The sequence below is a fragment of the Podarcis filfolensis genome, assembly GCF_964270895.1.
Source record: "Podarcis filfolensis genome assembly, chromosome: 4".
NCBI lineage: Eukaryota > Metazoa > Chordata > Lepidosauria > Squamata > Lacertidae > Podarcis > Podarcis filfolensis.
In genome coordinates, this window is record NC_139607.1 from 81,265,727 (window position 1) to 81,288,143 (window position 22,417).

General features: G+C 40.2%; 2 protein-coding genes across 12 annotated transcripts in view; one reads left to right on the forward strand and one right to left on the reverse strand.

Annotated features, from left to right (window-relative positions):
* The window catches only part of CRYL1 (crystallin lambda 1), a 37,613-nt gene extending 33,941 nt beyond the window's left edge, over positions 1-3,672 (forward strand). The window contains exon 8 of the mRNA XM_083609287.1: positions 704-3,672. Coding sequence (XP_083465413.1) covers positions 704-832 — 129 coding nt within the window. The 3' untranslated portion in view covers positions 833-3,672. The remainder of the gene's footprint in view (positions 1-703) is intronic.
* LOC310760567 (uncharacterized protein) overlaps positions 1-22,417 on the reverse strand; it is a gene marked incomplete at its 5' end in the record, with an annotated part of 100,525 nt that overhangs the window by 30,961 nt on the left and 47,147 nt on the right. The window contains one exon of one of the 11 annotated variants that reach the window (XR_014547014.1): positions 4,415-5,979. The exons of 9 other annotated variants lie outside the window; for them this stretch is intronic. Coding sequence is in view for 1 of the 2 variants with exons in the window: in XM_083609331.1 (XP_083465457.1) it covers positions 19,880-19,906 (27 nt within the window). Of the gene's footprint in view, positions 1-4,414; positions 5,980-17,533; positions 19,907-22,417 lie in introns of those variants that run through there. One more of the 11 variants, XM_083609331.1, reaches the window with a different exon arrangement.

Sequence of the window (22,417 nt, forward strand, 5' to 3'; positions counted from 1 at the left end):
GGTTCGAGTCCCCACGACGGGGTGAGCTCCCGTTGCTCGGTCCCTGCTCCTGCCAACCTAGCAGTTTGAAAGCACGTCACAGTGCAAGTAGATAAATAGGTACCGCTCCGGCGGGAAGGTAAACGGCGTTTCCGTGCGCTGCTCTGGTTTGCCAGAAGCAGCTTAGTTATGCTGGCCACATGACCCGGAAGCTGTACGCCGGCTCCCTCGGCCAGTAAAGCGAGATGAGCGCCGCAACCCCAGAGTCGGCCACGACTGGACCTAATGGTCAGGGGTCCCTTTACCTTTACCTTTACTATACTGGTTGAATGGAAAGGACCTTTGCTTCCACAACAAATTGAAATTGCTTTGCACTTCTTTTAGGTAGAAGGACACAATGCAAGATTTTGTTACAGGTCCTACTTGTACAGTGGACGCTCGGGTTGCGAACGTGATCCGTGCGGGAGGCATGTCTGCAACCCGCAGCGTTCACAACCTGCAGTGCTGCGTCTGCACGTGTGCGGGTCACGATTCAGCGCTTCTGCGCATGCATGATTTAGCGCTTCTGCACATGTGCCGAAACCTGGAAGTAACCCGTTCCGGTACTTCTGGGTTTGGCATAGTGCACAACCCGAAAACACGCAACCCGAAGTGTCTGTAACCCGAGGTATGACTGTAGTTCTCCTATTTGTGACTTGTATTTTTTTTAACCTTTTCTTTCCAGGCAATGTGTGAAAAGACCCCAGCTGACCCTGAACACCTAAATGCCAGAAGACACTGGCGAGATGAATGTCTTGCACGCCTGGCTAAACTGAAAAAGGAAATTAAATCTGACGATATGCATAATCTTTAAACCAAAGAGGCAGTCATCACTGGATTGGTATTTGAATGGGCACATGCGTCTCTTCCACAAGCAGATGTTAAAAGCATGGAAGACTCAGTTGCAAATGCCAGAGTTGGTCAATCCACGTAACTGTAGTCAAGTTAATTAAGGCTGGAATTTTTTTTATCTAAAGCTACAATCTTAAACCCTTGGGGCAGATGCATGGATTTCAGTGGGACTGCATATTTGATTGTAAATTGCACCTTCAATGCAAGACTTCCTTCATTTTAAGTAACATCCTGTATTACAGAAATTACTAATTATTATGTAATTTTAGTAATTTTACTCTGGGATGGCTTCTTATCAGCACTCCCTTAAATATTAATAGTACAGAACACTGATGTTATTCATTTAAAATGATGCTTGTTATAATTATACTTTGTGGTTCATTTAGCCCAAGATGTGTTTGAGCTTGCATTTTGGGGAATATAAGATTAAGCTGGGACAAAAATAATGACTGGTTGTTCCTTTGGGCTGCATTCTGCTCTGTTGAGTACTAGCCATCACACCCTGATTTATGATCAGCTGAGATTATAAGCAAATTAATTTGGAGACAAGTCTGTTTCATTAATGTTAAAGGGCTTTTAACATTATGAACTTTGCATCATAGACTTTGGTATGGTGTCTGTGATGGCAATAAATCTACACAGGAACATATAACATTGACTGGAAGATGATGTTGTTTTTAACCTGGTTCTGTTGACTGTTCTTCCAATTGCATCGTGTCTTTAGGGATTAAAAAAGCTTTCCCTAAAATCAAGTAAACAAATGCAGTTTACAATGTCATAGGTTATATTACTTGTTCCAGATGTGTTGTCTGAAGCCTTGAGTACTAAATTCAGGACCCATATGATGTTGATAGCTTGGTAGCTAAACAGTTTTCTCAACAGGGTTCTATACAGCTCATTGATAAGAGAAGCTCATTCAAAAATAACCCTTTGGTCTGCTGTGTTGACTATCTTACCTGAATCAGTTCCTTCTGTTTAGTTCAGTTCTCTACAGTGATTCCAGTTTCAAATACCATTGCAGACACATTTCTTGTACTAGTCAGTGTAGAAGCTATGCAACTATGTGTTGGTTGTTGAACCAATCAAGAAAGCTTCGTCATATCAAATCAGATCATTGGTCCATCTAGTATTGTCCACACTGAGTGGCACTGGCTTTCTAGGAATTCAAACAGGAGACTTATCTGCCTGGAGATACCAAGGGTTGGATCTGGAGTCATTTGGTTGCAAAGCGTGTCTCTCCACTATGAAGGCGGAACCAGCCAATGCCTCAGCCACAGATTACTGTATCATATTCAATATACATAAATATATATGAGAAAAGCATTTTTAAAATCAGTTTTTCCCTTTTTTTAGTCTTATGAAGTAGAAGAATTCTTATTGGCAACAATTTATATCAGATTTAAAATATTTCTGTAGATAAACTGATGACCTTGTTTTCATCATTGCTAACCAACTAACTGCCTTTTTGTGAGATTGAAAGCCTTAGGCCATGGGACAAATATCAATATTTTATATACCACACGGAATGAACCAGTAACCTTGGCAGATGCCTTCACAGGTGGGGAGTGTAGTTGATACCTCATAGGGTCCTCCTGTAGCATAACTTGCACACAACATGGGGCATGCTGCTCAGTTTTCCTCCATGTCTTAACTAGGGCTGGGTGATATATCAGTATATCATCCAAAGCCAGTTTGAAGTCCATACTGTAGTACCTCGGGTTAAGTACTTAATTCGTTCCGGAGGTTCGTTCTTAACCTGAAACTGTTCTTAACCTGAAGCACCACTTTAGCTAATGGGGCCTCCTGCTGCCGCTGCGCCGCCAGAGCACGATTTCTGTTCTTATCCTGAAGCAAAGTTCTTAACCTGAAGCACTATTTCTGGGTTAGCGGAGTCTGTAACCTGAAGCGTATGTAACCTGAGGTACCACTGTACTGTGATACTGGCTTTATAATTTTTGACCGGGCAATATATAGTGAATCATGATGTGTGTGTGCATGCGCACACATACTATGCAAAAATAATGGTGCAGGAAAAACTGTGAAGCCAACAAATGCCTCTGCATAGCTCCATCCTTATTTCAGACATTGTGATATATCAATATATCATAATGTTTAGCTGGTGATATATTACAGTGTTGAAAATCAGATATCGCCTAGCCCTAGTCTTAATGTGAAGTTTTAAAAGGATTATAGATACAGAAGAAACTTCAGCAGGGGAGACTCTGCTCAGGAGTTCCTTGTCCTCCATTTGGATGGCAGGTGCCGGGCACAGGGTTTTCTCATCTGGATTTCCCTCCTTTGGGAGACTACCCTAGCTGCTTCTAGACTGTAGACCTGTAAAGACCATCTTGTTTAGTTGAGTTTCAGCTTGGATTAATTATCACAGCCCTGTATAATTGTTTTATTTTTGGTTACTGGTGATGTTGTTTTTGTGCTGCCATTTTATGATGATGACTTTTCAATTGTCTGTTAATGATTGCATGGTGTTCAGGGCTATTTTGTTGACGGGGATGAGCTATACTGACTGATTGGGTCCATTATGCTAATAGCTACATGATGTTCAAAACCTCATTAGCAAATTCAACAGAAAGAGAACGTCTTTTCTTTATTTAAACCACATCATGGTGGAATTATAATACAACTTCTAAATAATTGCCATAACATTAATTTCATTTTATTAAATATGAGTGTGGCTTTTTAAAAGTCATTTTGTTCTAACTTGCTTCTGTTCTGAAATATTGAAGCTCTCTTAACACTGGTAAATATCTTCACTTTGCTTGTCAATAAACATATGTAATGAAATCTCTGTTATGTTTGTGGGCTATTTTTATGCCAGTATTAAATTTGAGCTTGAGATAAGCTAGGGTAGATTCGGATAATGCATCATCCCACTGTGAAGTTTACTTTTGAAGTTACCACATGCTGTTATCTGTACAGGTCTGAACAGGGATTCATTGAATGATAGTTACTGACGCCAATGTAGCTAGCTTGGATGGGAAAGTTTTTGCAGCTAGTGTTAAATGTATTTCAGTCTATAACACTGTGGAACCTTACAGAGAATTCAATTGTTTATGTACTTCATCTTGTGCTTATCATAAAAAGGCAAAAGTGACTGTCTAATTCCAACACCACAACATCACACTATAGTTTTAATGCAGTTTGAGAATCTTGTGGTTAATGTTCATTTTAATTTTGTGTAAATAATTTTGAAATTATGATGCTAATAATAATAATTTATAATTTATACCCCGCCCATATCACTGGGTTTCCCCAGCTGCTCTGGGCGGCTTCCAACAAAATATTAAAAATACAATAAAGCACCAAACATTAAAAACTTCCCTAAACAGGGCTGCCTTCAGGTGCTTCCTCAATGTTATATAATTACTCATCTCCTTGACCTCTGATGGGAGAGCGTTCCACAGGGCAGGCGCCACTACTGAGAAGGCCCTCTGCCTGGTTCCCTGTAACCTCAGTTTTCGCAGTAAGGGAAACACCAGAAGGCCCTTGGAGCTGGATTTCAGTGTCCGGGTTGAATGATGGGGGTGGAGACACTCCTTCAGGTATACTGGGCCGAGGCCATTTAGGGCTTTAAAGGTCAGCACCAACACTTTGAATTGTGCTCGTAAATGTACTGGGAGCCAATGTAGGTCTTTCAGAACTGGTGTTATGTGGTCTCGGCAGCCGCATTCTGGATTAGTTGTAGTTTCCGGGTCACTTTCAAAGGTAACCCCACGTAGAGCGCTTGAGAAAAAGTGGTATGCAAGAATGAACAATTTGTTTTAACCAGTACATGAATTATTATTTACATATTTAAATTTATATTCTACCTGTCCCTAAGATTAAACTTGGACAAGATTCTCTTTAACTCAGTGGTAGAACCCCTGTGTTGAGAAGTTACCATAATTATAAATCGTAGAAGTTAAATGGTGATTGCCAGGGCCATTAAAAGTAAGTTCATGGCCGTCCTGGAATTCTGAGGAATATTTTAATTTTAGCCGTAATGGCTTTGATTTATGCTGCTAAAAATTGCTATTCTCAGGAGTAAATGTATATTCATTGAGATTGTTGAGAATGTAGCCGCAGTCTTCTGCTAATGTGGCAGACCCATTTATAGTGTTCTACTAAATGATGTTGCAAATTACCACGAGTGGAACTTAATCGTATCAGAGGAGGAGTAAAGCAGTTGAAGAGCAATTCAATTATTATTTGGACATTAATTACGCGAAGCATCCCTATAAGTAGATGAATGTTAGTGCTTTGTATTGGAGCTAGGCAGATTAGCTGAAAACCTGTTATATGACATCCAACAGAGGAGCCTGGCTTCTGGTGGGCTTTCATGTAATCCCTTGTGGGTGCAGCATCTGATAGTGGGTGATAAGTGCTGCATTCATAGGTGATTTCCATAACTGCTTCATCCTCCCCTCATTGAGCAGAGCCCTGGGAGGAGAAGCCTGGTTTACTGCTGCACCATCTCTTTGAGAAGACCGTGAAGTTGTGCCTTGAGACCTCCTCGCTGGGGCTGAGGTGCATGAGAAAATATCATCTATGAGGTAGGACTGCTCTGAAGATGAATCGGTATATATAGCTTTTCTTCAAGGGAGACTTCTAAACCTTTATACTATTGACAGAATTGTAGCGTTGGAAGGAACCACAAGGGTCTTAAATTGCTGAGTCGAATTGGGCTGATGTGCTTCATGCAAGAGAGACAATTTTTAAAGTCATAATGTGATGCATGGTATAAGGAAGCCACAACAAATGTTTCACTTTTGAAACCTAGCAGTATCCGTATGGATTTCTATGTATGTGAAGAATTTACATATTTAGTCCTACAGAATTTTGGTTTGAACCTCACAATGTTTCCAGCTGAAGTACTTGACGGTACATCTGTTGAGGCACTGGGGTTGGGAAAATCTGCTATGGAACCATCACTGGTGATGTGTTTTGACCACACCAGTTCTACCAGTCCAAGTAGCTTGTAGGCACACGACTTTCATCAGGGATTTGTATTTACGATGTAATTGTAAATGAATGAGGTTTATATAAGCAGTCATCTAAGACTACAGCAACACATACTATCCTGGTTGTCATAATTCATTCTTTTCTATGTATCTGAAATGAAAGGGTATATAATTATAATCTCCTTTAATAATTAGGGTTTTTTGCATCACAAATTTGCAACACGTTCCAGAGGGATAGCTATGTTAATATCCTTGCATAAGAAAACCACCGCCACCACCACAGCTTTGGGACAGCTTAAAGACAAGTTTGCAAAGAGATTTTCTTGAAGGAATATATTTTTCAAGTGACTTTAGTAATTGTTTAAAAAGCCTAGGGTATTCTACAAGCCGTTCTTGAAACTTTATCAATAACTATTTAATAATGCTTTTGTATATAAACTGCTTTATATATTACTTTACCAATTTCATAATACGTTGCCAATTTATTTCATTTTCAAAGTTTCTACATCACCTTTCGCTGACTGATTTCAAAGTGGTTTACAACCACACAACTCGAACACAGCAACAATAATTTAAAATCATGAAAACTGATTGCAAGAAAATGGCAAACTAGCAGGAACATAACATAATTAACAACAGACGGCCCAATGTAACAAGATAGTCTTGGTCTGCTCACGGAATGCCACAATGGCAAGTGCGAATATTTGGATGTAAAATAACTTGATTCAGCCTAGATGGGAGCAGGAGTGGGGAGTGCCGGAACCTGGTCAGTATCTCCAAAGCAGGCTTACTGGCTGCTATTGAATGTGGTGATAAACTTTATTGTTCCAGGAATGAGGCTGAAATCATGTGATTTCACTCCCTTCTGCTCTTCTAGTGTGGCTGTGCAGAAATTGGAAGTTTTTCTTTCCATTTTGATTAACCACAGTTTAGGGTTACATATGAACGCTGAACTGTTTAATCCTAACTATGGTTAATTGAAACAAGCAGCTTTATAAACCAAGGTTCGAAGTTACCTTGTTTCAGTAAACCATAGATGGTTTGAGTTTGGGCAAATAGACCAACTATTTGCTCCCTGATGCCCTTTGGATATAGCATCCTGTCTTATGAATATTGCCAACAATGGTTAAGTGGACAGCTTTGACAATTTGGGATGTTCAACCTGCATGTAGGGATATATTAGTTAGTTGTCTGTCTTCTCTAAAGGTGCTAATTAATTCTTTTGCTAGGTGTTTTTATAGCTAGGTTTTTAATCCTTGGTTCTTTAATAATTTGTTAAGTGCTTTTAAAGGATACTGTTATTTAATGCATATTATCTATTTACCTGTATGGCTTGTGCAAAAGGTGGTACTGTATATAAATTATCTAAATAAATGACTTTCACCTGGGAAAGTCATTTGTTTTCAAACTTTCCCATTGAAATCAGTAGGACTGTGGCCAACAGTGCAATCCTAATCATGTCTACTCAGCATTTTCCCATGTAAATTCAAATGTTTCGCATTGATTTCAGTGAAACCCAAGTTCAAATAACATGGTATGGATCTAACCCAGTGGTTCTACCTTATCATACCCTCACCAGTTAATGATGTACAGATTTTAGAGGCCTGACTTCTGCTTCTAAATAAATTGGCCTATTGTTCAGAGAGGCTGATATTCTACAAAACGATGCACCTTTGCACATATTACACCAGCTAGTGTTTCCCCCCCCCCCTTTACAATTCCCATGTATGGGTTTTCAAACATATGGAACTGTGGAAAAGTACCATTATGCAACTATACACTCTGGAAAAGATTCAGGTATAATGCTTGGAATGCAGTTCATGAGACTGTGTCAACACAATTGTATAATTAGTTAAACTACCACCACAGTCTTTTTCCTTTGGATTTTTTCCTTTTAAAATGATAACGGATATGCCTAGCTTTTCCACTTATCCCTAATACAAAATTTAAAATAATATATCCATCAAAGAAATCCCAAAATATCAATCAGCCTAAATGCAAGAAAAACAATGAAGCACCTTAAAGGCTAACAATGGTTTTAATAATAGAGTCTGCTTAATCAAATGCATGAAGTCTATAATAGTGGAACGGAGAGGTCAAAGAGTAGAGAAAGGCCAAAAGAACAGGCAGTGATAATTACGGTACATAATTACATAGCAGCAAAATGTCTAGACTTCCTAAGGCAGTGTTGGTGATAACCAGGAGTGGCTGTTGAGATCGGTGCTGCTGTGGAGCTGCACTTCTGACGGTGCTGTCACTGCCACTCACCTGGATATGAAAGGGGCGCAGGTGGCGCTGTGGTCTAAACCACTGAGCCTCTTGGGTTTGCTGATCGGAAGGTTGGCGGTTCGAATCCCCATGACGGTGTGAGCTCCTGTTGCTCTGTCCTAGCTGCTGCCAACCTAGCAGTTTCAAAAGCATGCCATCTACAAAAGTGGATAAATAGGTACCGCTGTGGCAGTAAGGTACACGGCGTTTCGGTGCGCTCTGGTTTCCGTCACAGTATTCCGTTGCGCCAGAAGCGGTTTAGTCATGCTGGCTACATGACCCGGAAAGCTGTCTGTGAACAAACGCTGGCTCCCTTGGCCTGAAAGCAAGATGAGTGCCACAACCCCATAGTCACCTTTGACTGCACTTAACCATCCAGGGGTCCTTTACCTTCTAACTTTTTACTCACCTGGATGGTGCAGGGATTAGGTAGGGTAGCAGCAGTTGGCTCAACTTTTGCACCCACGGAGCCCTGCCCTTGCCAACACCCAGCCCCATTTCCGCATCACCCAGGTAAGCAGCAGCAATGCCATTGTCAGAATGGCAGCCAAGAGACACCCACTCCACTAGGCCAGCCATGCCTCATAGTAGCACAAATATCCTGGTATTGGTACATGGGATTAGAAATCTGTAATCCCTCCCCACCCCATGATAAACAGGGCTTCTCTGGTCTCTCAGGAAGACAGAAGAGGAAGTGAAGCCTGCTCCTGAACAAAGATTCCTCTGTAGTAATTCAGTGGTTGCACACTGGAGTCTCTCTTGGAAATTCCGTTGACAGTTATATCCCTGCATGTTGACATGTTCTCAGAATGGTTTCTAGCTACTGCTGTTTCTGGTGTCAAGATTTGTAGCCGTTTGTTCTTCTGTGTAGAGAGGCATCGCTAGTAGATGATATCCCATATCATATTGGAATGAGCAGGTGAATAAGCCCATGATGCCAGTCACAATATCATTAGGTCCTGTAACAGTATTGCTTGTGTAGGTATCTGGATATGTTGCAAGGTTTGGTCCCTGTGCTGCTTTCTTTGGTTTCACTGTAGTTACTGGTGAGAATAATTTTTAGGTTGGTGGGCTGTCTACTCTCCTACTACCTTGTTGTCAAGCAAGGTGAATAATAATCTGGAAGCAGCAGCTGTAGAAAAGGCGGTAATAAAACCAACAGTTCAGTCCTCTACCTGTCTAGTCAGATGTTAAGTCCCAATGAGTTCAGTAGGTCTTACTCCTGTGTCAAGTGTACGATTGCAACCCGGGACTTTTTTGTGTGTCTCAAATCTTGCTCAGCATGCCCTCTTTGTAAGGACCAAGTTACAAGACTAGTTTCTAAGGAAGTTCAGTGGGGTGAATGAGGGCACACTTGGGTTGCAATGCTGCCTCTTTTGAGGATAGGCAGAGAGAGGCATATACCGTATTTTTTGCTCTATAAGACTCACTTTTTCCCTCCTAAAAAGTAAGGGGAAATGTGTGTGCGTCTTATGGAGCAAATGCAGGCTGCGCAGCTATCCCAGAAGCCAGAACAGCAAGAGGGATCTCTGCTTTCACTGCCTAGCGATCCCTCTTGCTGTTCTGGCTTCTGAGATTCAGAATATTTTTTTTCTTGTTTTCCTCCTCCAAAAACTAGGTGCGTCTTGTGGTCTGGTGCGTCTTATAGAGCGAAAAATACGGTACATTCCTCCAATTGACAGCCACCCAGTATGCTGAGCCAGCAACATGAAACACAGAGAACAGATAGTGGACTCAGATATACAGCTGCAAATAAAACATTTTAAATGTGTTGTAAAGTGCAATATACGAGTGTGAAACTAGATGGAGAGCTATGCAAAATTCAATGTATTTTTCAAAATGATTTTTTAAAAAAGCATTTTCACAGCGTTTTTTCATATGTGTGTGGATTCCACCATTGACTCACTGTTACACTTGCCTCTTGAAGCAGTGCACACATTATTTGCCTTCTGCTGTCCTTACAGGGTAGCCCTATAATGCACCTAACCTTTGCTCAACAAACTCTCCTTATCTTTATGCTAGGATTATGGTAATTATTGTCAGGAAAATCTCAAAGAGAACTATAATATTTCCACACTCTCCTCATGGGTCCTATATACAGTGGTACCTCAGGTTACAAACACCTTGGGTTACAGACTTCGGCTAACCCAGAAGTAGTACCTCGGGTTAAGAACTTTACCTCAGGATGAGAACAGAAATCACGCGCCTACAGCAGGAGGCCCCATTAGCTAAAGTGGTACCTCAGGTTAAGAACGGTTTCAGGTTAAGAACGGACCTCCAGAACGAATTAAGTTCATAACCAGAGGTACCACTGTATTTGGCATCATGAAAACAGTGCACAGCATTGGCATTTTACAACATCGTCTATAGATCAAGAGTCTTGATTGGAAATCAAGTAACAAAATTAAGTAATGAAAACAAACAGCAGAATAGTAACAAGGGAAACATTCCATTAGCTATGTTAGTCTGTTGCAGCAAAACTACCATGAGGATCTTGTGGCAATTTAAAGTGCAAAGTATTACAGCTAGTCTTGGATGGATTCCACTACAATAACTGCTTGGGAGTGCTCCTGTACACACTGCTAACTGGGAGGAGGCTCAGCTGTGGCTGTGGCCAGGATTGCCTTGCGTCAGCATAGGCTGATGCACCAGCTGCAACCCTACCTTGAGACAGTGGACCTCACCAGTTATCCATGCATTAGTGACACCCAAACTATGGGATGGGTTTTAATGGGTAGGAGAGGACACATTAATTGTAATTTATGCCTCCAGGTGCCCACATGTGTGGGTTGAATAGTTTCAAAATAGGCGCATTTTGCTGCGGAATTTCATTAGTGCGAGAAGTTTCTGAGCTCTGGGTGCAGGACTGCGCCTAAGACTTCAGATTAAAACTGCAGAGTGGAAGGAAAGGGGGACCTTTTTCTGCTTCCCCACTTCCAGCTACTCTCTGAAGACTGGAGAAGAGACCCTCTTAAGAATATTAGGAGGGTGGGCAGAGGAAGGACTAGACCATGTGAAAAATGAACATAGTATTTTAGCTGCAGATCATTTATTTTCAGCGTTGTATTCTTCTTATAAAAAAGTTCACCTAGACATTCTTTTGTTGTGCCCATAACCTAGGTTTAAGGTGCCATTTAGCTCCTGGCTTTGATATCTCAGTTTCTAACACTGATTTCCAGTATAACCAGTTTTAGGCAACAAGCAATTTTAAAATATTATTTCTTTTCTTAGATAATACAAGTAGAGCTATATACTGTTTATAAAGCAGAAAGCTTAAGATTTGAAATGGCAAGTTATTATTTGTTACAGTATTGTTTCTGCTGACAATCCTAAACCTGGGAGTAAGCCCCATTGAATTAAATAGGACTTGTTTCTGAGTAAACATGGTAAGGCTTGCACCTGGTCTTTATGGTCTGGTGTACCAACACAAATAACTAATTAAAGTGAACTACATGGATTTAAATGGTTATGTCTCACTGACTTTATTATAACAAATTTCTTATTAATAACAGAGATCTTTTGATGTGTGGAAACAGTTTTATTATCTTTCTCTTGATTACTCCTGAGAAAGAGGCCACTATTATTCCCATTTTACAGATGCAGATCTGAAATTGATAAATAACAATTTATCCAAGACTTACTGCTGAGTCCATAACTAAGAAGAGGTTTTTTTGTGTGACCTTGAATAGCTTCAGATGCATGACATGCAGAGGTGGTGACAGGAAATACAAGTGACTCATGTTTCATATTCCTCATTCTTTGAAACACCTGATGTGAAAATCAAAACACCTGAGATGGAGAATTTCTCTCTCCCTCTCTCTCTAGATTGAGATCTTGATAATCTGACTACAGATTTAGACATTGGAAAAGAAAAACATGGATCAAAAAGTAAGAGAATGAAACTTGTGCTTCCTGTCTCTTAGAATTGTAGATTCCTACAAATGCAGAAATATTTTGCCCAATGTGGGCTCAAACCCACAACCCTGAGATTAAGAGTCTCATGCTCTTACCAACTGAGCTATTCCAGCTCCCATATATTCTCAACTTTTACAGCCAATCTATAGCTTCCAGAGCAAATAATAGAAATCTGTTTGCTAAACACCTTTAATTTAAGTTAACTGACAAGCAAGTTCTGTGTGTCTTAGTGGATATATGACACAAAATCAAAATTGTGCTAATATAGTAACTCCTATCCAGTGCTATTTTTCTAGAAAAAGAGGTGCCAGAACTTACCATGAACACCTCCCTTGTTCTCTTATAATGGCAATGAGAGGTGCTGGAACTGAGTTCTGGCAAGTTCCTGCTTTAAAAAACCCCTGAGTCATGACTTCTTATGGACCAAATCTACACTTTTTATACAGTGGTACCTCAAGTTACAAACGCCTCAGGTTACAAACGCTTCAGGTTACAAACTCCACTAACCTGGAAGAGTTACCTCGAGTTGAGAACTTTGCCCCAGGATGAGAACAGAAGTTGTGTGCTGGCGGCGCAGTGGCAGCAAGAGGCCCCATTAGCAAAAGCACGCCTCTAGTTAAGAATAGTTTCAGGTTAAGAACGGACCTCCGGAGTGAATTAAGTTCGTAACTAGAGGTACCACTGTACTGGTACTTCAAATCTAAAAGAGAAATTCTGCCACCAGTCCCTACTTATTATAAAATAGCAGCTACTAAATACATCACCAGGAGTCTTCTGAGATTTGGCAAGAAACAAAACACCTCTCTTCCTCCTTTGACGTAGTGATGTCCAGCTTCTCCCAGCCTACTCCCTGAAAGTTTTGCTCTAATATTTTAAGCCCAATGACAATGACTACACAACAAGACAGAACAGAACTTCCATAATTTAACCAAAATACACATTTATTACAGGAACATAACTGCAAGGACATTAAAAACCAGATAAAGAAGCATATACAGTGGAACCTTGGTTTACAACCACAATCCGTTCCAGAGGTCTGATTGTAAACCAAAACAGGTTGTAACCCAAGGCGTGCTTTCGCCAATGGGGCCTCCCCGCAAAAATGGGTTGTAATTCAAAAAGAGGGACACATACTTCTGGGTTTGACGTAGTTGTAATCCAAAACGGTTGTAATCCAAAGCAGTTGCAAACCAAGGTACCACTGTAATTTATATCAGGCTAAGTATTATTATATACAGTATGTTAATATAAAGACAGGATTATAAATCCTATTAATTTTTACCAGTTCTGAGTATTTTCCAAATATAATATCCCCCCCAATGTAATATTTAAGTTCAAAAGCCAGTAAATTAAAATTCATATTCTAGAATTGGCAAGCATGGCTAAATAGGATATAATTTTTATTTATTTCTATTTTGTGAATCACTTCCTATGAACAATCTTAAAGCAACTTAACAATAAAATAGCAACAGTAAAATGCATGTAAATAGATTTCATTTTTATAAAAGCAATTAAGACTACTTTAAATCCAATGCAGATGCAGACTAGGAAAAAATCCCCACGAAATAACTGTGTGAAATAACTTACAGCATTTGATTTCATTAATAAAACAGGATTTCAGATTCCACTTGTTGTTGTTGTTTAGTCGTTTAGTCGTGTCCGACTCTTCGTGACCCCATGGACCAGAGCACGCCAGGCACTTCTGTCTTCCACTGCCTCCCGCAGTTTAGTCAGACTCATGTTTGTAGCTTCGAAGACACTATCCAACCATCTCATCCTCTGTCGTCCCCTTCTCCTTGTGCCCTCCATCTTTCCCAACATCAGGGTCTTTTCCAGGGAGTCTTCTCTTCTCATGAGGTGGCCAAAGTATTGGAGCCTCAGCTTCACGATCTGTCCTTCCAGTGAGCACTCAGGGCTGATTTCCTTAAGAATGGATAGGTTTGATCTTCTTGCAGTCCATGGGACTCTCAAGAGTCTCCTCCAGCACCATAATTCAAAAGCATCAATTCTTCGACGATCAGCCTTCTTTATGGTCCAGCTCTCACTTCCATACATCACTACTGGGAAAACCATAGCTTTTACTATACGGACCTTTGTTGGCAAGGTGATGTCTCTACTTTTTAAGATGCTGTCTAGGTTGGTCATTGCTTTCCTCCCAAGAAGCAGGCGTATCTTAATTTCGTGGCTGCTGTCACCATCTGCAGTGATCAACCCAAGAAAGTAAAATCTCTCACTGCCTCCATTTCTTCTCCTTCTATTTGCCAGGAGGTGATGGGACCAGTGGCCATGATCTTCGTTTTTTTGATGTTGAGCTTCAGACCATATTTTGCGCTCTCCTCTTTTACCCTCAATAAAAGGTTCTTTAATTCCTCCTCACTTTCTGCCATCAAGGTTGTGTCATCTGCATATCTGAGGTTGTTGATATTTCTTCCAGCAATCTTAATTCCGGCTAGGGATTCATCCAGCCCAGCCTTTCGCATGATGAATTCTGCATATAAGTTAAATAACCAGGGAGACAATATACAGCCTTGTCGTACTCCTTTCCCAATTTTGAACCAATCAGTTGTTCCATATCCAGTTCTAACTGTAGCTTCTTGTCCCACATAGAGATTTCTCAGGAGACAGATGAGGTGATCAGGCACTCCCATTTCTTTAAGAACTTGCCATAGTTTGCTGTGGTCAACACAGTCAAAGGCTTTTGCATAGTCAATGAAGCAGAAGTAGATGTCTTTCTGGAACTCTCTGGCTTTCTCCATAATCCAGCGCATGTTTGCAATTTGGTCTCTGGTTCCTCTGCCTCTTCTAAATCCAGCTTGCACTTCTGGGAGTTCTCGGTCCACATACTGCTTGAGCCTTCCTTGTAGAATTTTAAGCATAACCTTGCTAGCGTGTGAAATGAGTGCAATTGTGCGGTAGTAGGAGCATTCTTTAGCACTGCCCTTCTTTGGGATTGGGATGTAGACTGATCTTCTCCAATCCTCTGGCCACTGCTGAGTTTTCCAAACTTGCTGGCATATTGAGTGTAGCACCTTAACAGCATCATCTTTTAAAATTTTAAATAGTTCAGCTGGAATACCATCACTTCCACTGGCCTTGTTATTTGCAGTGCTTTCTAAGGCCCATTTGACTTCACTCTCCAGGATGTCTGGCTCAAGGTCAGCAACCCCACTACCTGGGGTGTACGAGGCATCCATTTCTTTCTGGTATAATTCCTCTGTGTATTCTTGCCACCTCTTCTTGATGTCTTCTGCTTCTGTTAGGTCCTTACCACTTTTGTCCTTTATTATGGCAATCTTTGAACGAAACGTTCCTTTCATATCTCCAATTTTCTTGAACAGATCTCTGGTTCTTCCCATTCTGTTGTTTTCCTCTATTTCTTTGCATTGCTCGTTTAAGAAGGCCTTCTTGTCTCTCCTTGCTATTTTTTGGAAATCTGCATTCAATTTCCTGTATCTTTCTCTATCTCCCTCGCATTTTGCTTGCCTTCTCTCCCCCGCTATTTGTAAGGCCTCATTGGACAGCCACTTTGCTTTCTTGCATTTCCTTTTCCTTGGGATGGTTTTCGTTGCTGCCTCCTGTATAATGTTGCGAGCCTCCCTCCATAGTTCTTCAGGCACTCTGTCTAGCAAATCTAAATCCTTAAACCTGTTCCTCACTTCCACTGTGTATTCATAAGGGATTTGATTTAGATTGTATCTTACCGGCCCAGTGGTTTTTCCTACTTTCTTCAGTTTAAGCTTGAATTTTGCTATAAGAAGCTGATGATCCGAGCCACAGTCAGCTCCAGGTCTTGTTTTTGCTGACTGTATTGAGCTTCTCCATCTTTGGCTGCAGAGAATATAATCAATCTGATTTCGATGCTGCCCATCTGGTGATGTCCACGTGTAGAGTCGTCTCTTGTGTTGTTGGAAAAGTGTGTTTGTGATGACCAGCTTGTTCTCTTGACAGAACTCTATTAGCCTTTGCCCTGCTTCATTTTGCTCTCCAAGGCCAAACTTGCCCGTTGTTCCTTTTATCTCTTGATTCCCTACTTTAGCATTCCAATCCCCTATAATGAGAAGAACATCCTTCTTTGGTGTCGCTTCTATAAGGTGTTGTAAGTCTTCATAGAATTGGTCAATTTCAGTTTCTTCAGCACCAGTATTTGATGCATAAACTTGGATTACTGTTATGTTAAAAGGTCTGCCTTGGATTCGTATCGAGATCATTCTATCATTTTTGAGATTGCATCCCAGTACAGCTTTCACCACTCTTTTGTTGACTATGAGGGCCACTCCATTTCTTTTCCGGGTTTCTAGCCCACAGTAGTAGATATGATGGTCATCCGAACTGAATTCGCCCATTCCTGTCCATTTTAGTTCACTGATGCCCAGGATGTCAATATTTATTCTTGCCATCTCATTTTTGACCACATCCAACTTACCCAGGTTCATGGTTCTTACATTCCAGGTTCCTATGCAATATTTTTCTTTACAGCATTGGACTTTCCTTTTGCTTCCAGGCATATCCGCAACTGAACGTCCTTTCGGCTTTAGCCCAGCCGCTTCATCAGCTCTGGATCTACTTGTACTTGTCCTCCGCTCTTCCCCAGTAGCATGTTGGACGCCTTCCGACCTGAGGGGCTCATCTTCCAGCGTCATAACTTTTATATGCCTGTTGTCTTTGTCCATGGAATTTTCTTGGCAGGGATACTGGAGTGGCTTGCCGGTTCCTCCTCCAGGTGGATCACGTTTGGTCAAAACTCTCCACTATGACCTGTTCATCTTGGGTGCCCTGCTCGGCATAGTTCATAGCTTCTCTGAGTTCTTCAAGCCCCTTCGCCACGGCAAGGCAGTGATCCATGAAGGGGCAGATTCCACTACAGTACTTTATTTGTGAAATAATTATTCAGAAGAACTATAAGATTTTTAAGGTTTGCCTTAGCTTGATAAGAATAAATATGGTATATTGAAATGATGGTCAGTATTTCCAGGTAAACAGTGTTTCCATGCGCTGCTCTGGTGTCGGTGCTCCGTCACGCCAGAAGCGGCTTACTGGCCACATGACCCAGAAAAACTCTGCAGAGTGGACAAACACCGGCTCCCTCAGCCTGTAAAACGAGATGAGCACCGCAACCCCAGAGTCGTTTGCAACCGGACTTAACTGTCCCTTTATTTCCAGCCAGTGATTTGATGTCTGAGTTTGTGGGGCTATACATACATAACTGGTCCTTTCTTGGTCTGTTTTGTTTATTTATTACCTTACTTGATTTGTGTAAGCTAAAGAGCACAACTACAGTGGTACCTCGGGTTAAGTACTTAATCCGTTCCGGAGGTCCGTACTTAACCTGAAACTGTTCTTAACCTGAAGCACCACTTTAGCTAATGGGGCCTCCAGCTGCTGCCGCACTGCCGGAGCACGATTTCTGTTCTCATCCTGAAGCAAAGTTCTTAACCTGAAGCACTATTTCTGGGTTAGCGGAGTCTGTAGCCTGAAGCGTATGTAACCTGAAGCAAATGTAACTCGAGGTACCACTGTAACTGTTTTTACTGCTGATAAATTTAATATTTTTAGTAAACCATTTAGAGGTTTTATTACAATCAAGCAGTGTGTGTTTGTGTGTATAAACAATGACAGGGAAAGTGCAAAACAATGCACCACCTGGAGGTGAACAATAGCTCTCACTTCTGAATTTCCTTGCTCAAGAACTACATTCTGTCCACATGTTGGTTCTGCTCTCAATTTAAAGCCTTCTCTGGCACCATAGTTTTTGGAACATAAAAAACTGCCTCATACAGAGTAAGACTATTAGTCCATATTAGTATTGTTTTCACTGACTCTCAGAGTCCGCCAGAGTTTCAGTCACAAAATCATAGAATTCTAATGAGTTGGAATAGAGTTGGAATACTAACTGGACAGGGTGTGCTGTGAATGAAAGTTCCCACTTGCAGGATCAGGGAGCTCTTTCATTCAAAGAAATGCAAGATCCACCCATTTCCCTGGCAACTACTTCCTGGGTGGATGAAGTGTGGGAAAGGGAGGAGCAGGAAAGAAAAACCTGCAAACCCAAGATCCACTCTCAATCCACCCTTAATTTGGATAGAATCTGGGGGAGGGATGTTTTATTTGAACAGGTCCATCAGTGTGGGCGAGGAATCATTACATGACTAGGACAAAGCAGTGACAAGAAAGGAGATTCCGGCTAAACATCAGGAAGAGCTGCTTGACAGTGGAGCTCCCTCAGGAGGTGGTGGACTCTCCTTCCTTGGAGGGTTTTAAACATAGGTTGGATAGCCATCTGTTATGGATGCTTTAGTTGAGATTTCTTCATTTCAAAGGGTTGGACTAGATGACCCTTGGGACCCCTTCCCACTCTACAATGCTATGATTCTAAGAAATTAAAGTCACTCCAGTAGGAATGGAGGAGAAATTCGGTTCAGTTCACATTTTAATGTGAACATACCTAAATAGCACTTCCTATAACAATACAGTGTGTGAACTGAAATGGAACTATCTTCAAAACCTTCACTAAAAATTTTGCAGTGCATTTCAACAAAAAAGTATACAAAATGGGAACGTGTGCATACAAATACATATATTAGTGAAAAATAAATATCATTTTTTCTTATGCATGTTCTCCAAATAAGAAAAATAAATATCTCAACTACATTTTCTTGTCAATATGCATAATACTCAACCTGTTTCAGGGAATGTGACTATCTCGACTGAATTTTGAACATTCAGTGGCCATTATGTATAAGCCCCAAAGCTGAAGCTGATTACTGGCTTATTCCAAACCAGCTTTTAAAAAAAGACAGATAAAAAGATGTAGTTAATCCTTGTTTGAATTATATAAATATAATTCATAGTTTAAAGTAGAAACAGCAAGGTAAGATTGTGGGTCAATTTGGCAGGTGAACAGTACTCAGAATATCTCTACATGCTTATAATTAATGACAGCAGCAGTAGAGGCAGTAGGAAACTAAACTATTATCTTTTCAGTCAGCAGATGGCACACTACATAAAACAGAGGTGCATAATTAACAGATATAGAGATTGAACTCTTCTTTGAAAACTAAGCAGCTGTTTCGTATTCACAACTTCCTCCCTTGCTGTGGTAAGAAGCACTGATTGAGAGAAAATACCTGCACATTGGGGCTCTGTTAGGGATCTGAAGCTCTTTAAAGAGACAGAAAAAGCAACCCTCAGTATATTGTGTAATTTATAGCTTTGTAGAGCCTTTGCAGCCTTTTCCCCTATGCTTGATAGCATACTAAAGCCAACTAATCTGACAGTTGTTTCTTAAAAGTTTTGTGTCATATATATATTATTTACTAAGGAGGATACATAATCTTCAGCAGCATTTAGGAGATTAGTCATGAAAAGCCTAAACAGCACTTCTACTGGCTCCTTAACAACTGCTCCAAAAGAGTTTACATTAACATTACAATTCTTAAGCCACAGCTTTACTGAAAGCAGATTCTGAGCTTCACACTAAACTTCTAAGGAAGCATGTGAAACATTCAGAATTTATCCCAACTCCATTACACAGAATTAAAGCCATGAGGATTATGTAAGGTGTTGACATCTCAGAAATATCCCCACCCAGGTTGCCAGACTTCTGCTCTGCTCAGTAATGCACCCATCTCCCCTTCCCTTATGACTGTTAGATGGATGATAGAACTTATTTTCATAGGCCAGTCATTAATGTAAAAAAGAACTGAAGAGTGCCATTGTAAGCTTTCTTGTCATTTAGCATGTCTTGTGCTTGGATATCTTTCATGGAAAGAATGCTATATCTTTCTTCACTTCTGAGTCCAGACTCTAGGAACTCTTTCAGATGTGATGAGTATAAATGCTTACTTGCTGAGTCTGCAAACATAGGGAAGCTACAGCCGGCTGCTGCTTTCTACTACCTGTATATGCAACAAAATAGTTGCAGCTTGTATGTTAATTTCCAATACTGAAGTGACATCCATGTAGGTTATTGAATCATAAGGATTCCATAGACTTTATAATCTTTGCTGTATAGAAAGATATATGTATATATGTCACACATAACAAACATGATCCAAGCAAAGTCAGTAAACATTTGTGTACCACTAAATAATGTTTAAAACTTTTTTGACTGGATTGTGTCCACCATAATTTTACTATAGAGTGTTTCCATTCAGTATAATTTTCATGTTTCCCAAGATGAATGAACTATTAATACTAAATAGTTATCCCAGATATTTGCTGCTGTGGCTTATGTTTGTCTACAGTAAGTGATACGCCGTATGAAGTATACAGAACAAAGCAGCTACTTACAGCAACAGCTGCAAGAATATTAACAGTCATATTGACTGGAAGATATTTTATTTATACTTAAAATGATGTGTGTGAGTATAGGTTTAAGACCTGTCGTGTAGAAACATAGTTTCTAGCAGTGATATAATCTTCAATTTTATATGACTAGGTGGAAAACTATAATGGTATCTGAAACTTTTTCTTAATCATCCTTTTGGTTTGAAATTTTCATTATTTATTCTTCTGTTACTGTGTATCTTTTAAATCTTTATTTCATTGATTGACAATAATATCTTGTTGTAAAGAAAATCCTTGCAATTCTCAAAGTATTTCTATAAGGAAGGAAGAGGTAAACTGAATGTAATCCCACCTGAAAGCTACACAAACTGGATTTGACAAGACATAACACAAGGATGAAGCAGGCAGGGTGCAAGGAGGACAGAAGGGCAAAGGTTGCACACATTACAAGAGACAGATCTCTTTTTCCTCCACCCTGGTATTTAAAATCTAATTTTATACCTAATGAAAATAAAAGGCACATAGAAGGCCAGGAGGGGGAATAGGGATCACTGCCCCAACTGGAAGCCCTTGTGTTTGAAAATACTGTTGGAAGTACATCTTAAGACAGATATCCATCTTTTTTTTTTTTAATATTTTATTAAGGGTTTTCTTGTTTTACTGACAGATATCCATCTTGAAACAGGAACATGTATTTGTTCTTTATGATATGGATCCAGCAAGTGTTAAAATGTAAGCAAGGATTTCAATTCCTGGTGGGATGATAGCCTAGGTAACGGGCCCTTAAGGGAACAAAGGGAGTGGCTCAGCACTAGAGGATAAATGGGTGGGCCCCCTCCCTCAACTGGCTGGTAGTTAGAAAGAGAAACACTAGAGTGGAGAGTTGAGTGAGGTGAGACAGAAGCTGGAAGCAGCAAGCTGGGAAGCCAGAGAGTCAGAGCGATGTTTGATTTCTGTTTGAATCCAAGGCTGTGGCTTTGAGGGAAGCAACCCCTCCATCATAGCCTCAGGTTGTATATATGTGTAAATAAACCATATATCATAAAGACACCACAGTCTCCGCTGTGCCTCATTCCAAAGGCAACAAAACCTTGGGTGAGAGCCTGGAACCCCTGAGATCTCACACCACTCAGAGATCGGGTTGGCATGCAGCAATATCAATATGAGGATGTTATATTCTCATGTGTTTTCACTATTCCAAGCCTAATCTTGTTGTGGCTTATAATAACACTTTGCAGACATAAACTACAATTCCCAAAGGCCCATTATAATACCTGAGATTAGTCTGGATTTCTGAGTTAAAGTTCCAGAAATGTAATAAATTATCCATGTGAGTACATTATAACTGAAATTGTCTCATTCTGAAAGCTAAGAGTTGAACACACTACAAAGTTTAGTATTTGGAAAGATCAGTGGAGTTTAGAATTTGGTTAAATTCTGTCTGAATATTATCATACTCTAAACCATTCATTTTGAACTGGTGAATTGCAACAGCAGTACTACCATTGTACAAATAAATGGTAAAAAATTAAGGAATGTTTGGGTTAAAGATGGTTCCTGGATCTGAAAAGACTGAAGACTGCAGCTATCAAGTCCTCTGATTGTTTGCCTAGTCTCTTTCTTGTATTTAGAATAGAAAAGTTGGTTAATATCAGTCTTTGTCCAACTAAGGTTACACTTTATTGTGTGCTGGTGTTTTTTGCAGTCCCAAGGTTCTGTGATCCCTAAAGTACACGGATCTTGAGTACAAAAGTATACTATGAAGCAAATCTGAAAATGGAAACATTTACTTATCTAGTAATATTTAACCAGGGAGACACAAATTGCCAAGAAAAGGAAACCCTTCAGTTGCAATAAAATACGACTGCTCTCCAAGCAAATACCTCAAAAGGCCTTCATTCAATTAAAAAACATTATTTAAATGCATTTGGAGAATTTCATATTGAAAGCATGTTAAACATGAAATTGTAATTACATAACATATCATAGCATGATAGCCATGCTGGATCAAAACTTCTTGATGCAATGGCCAGCCAAATGCTCCAAGTTATTGGGATATGAAGGTAAACAGCCCTCCCTGTTTGTCCCACACCAGTTCAGAAGCATGCCTCTAAATTATC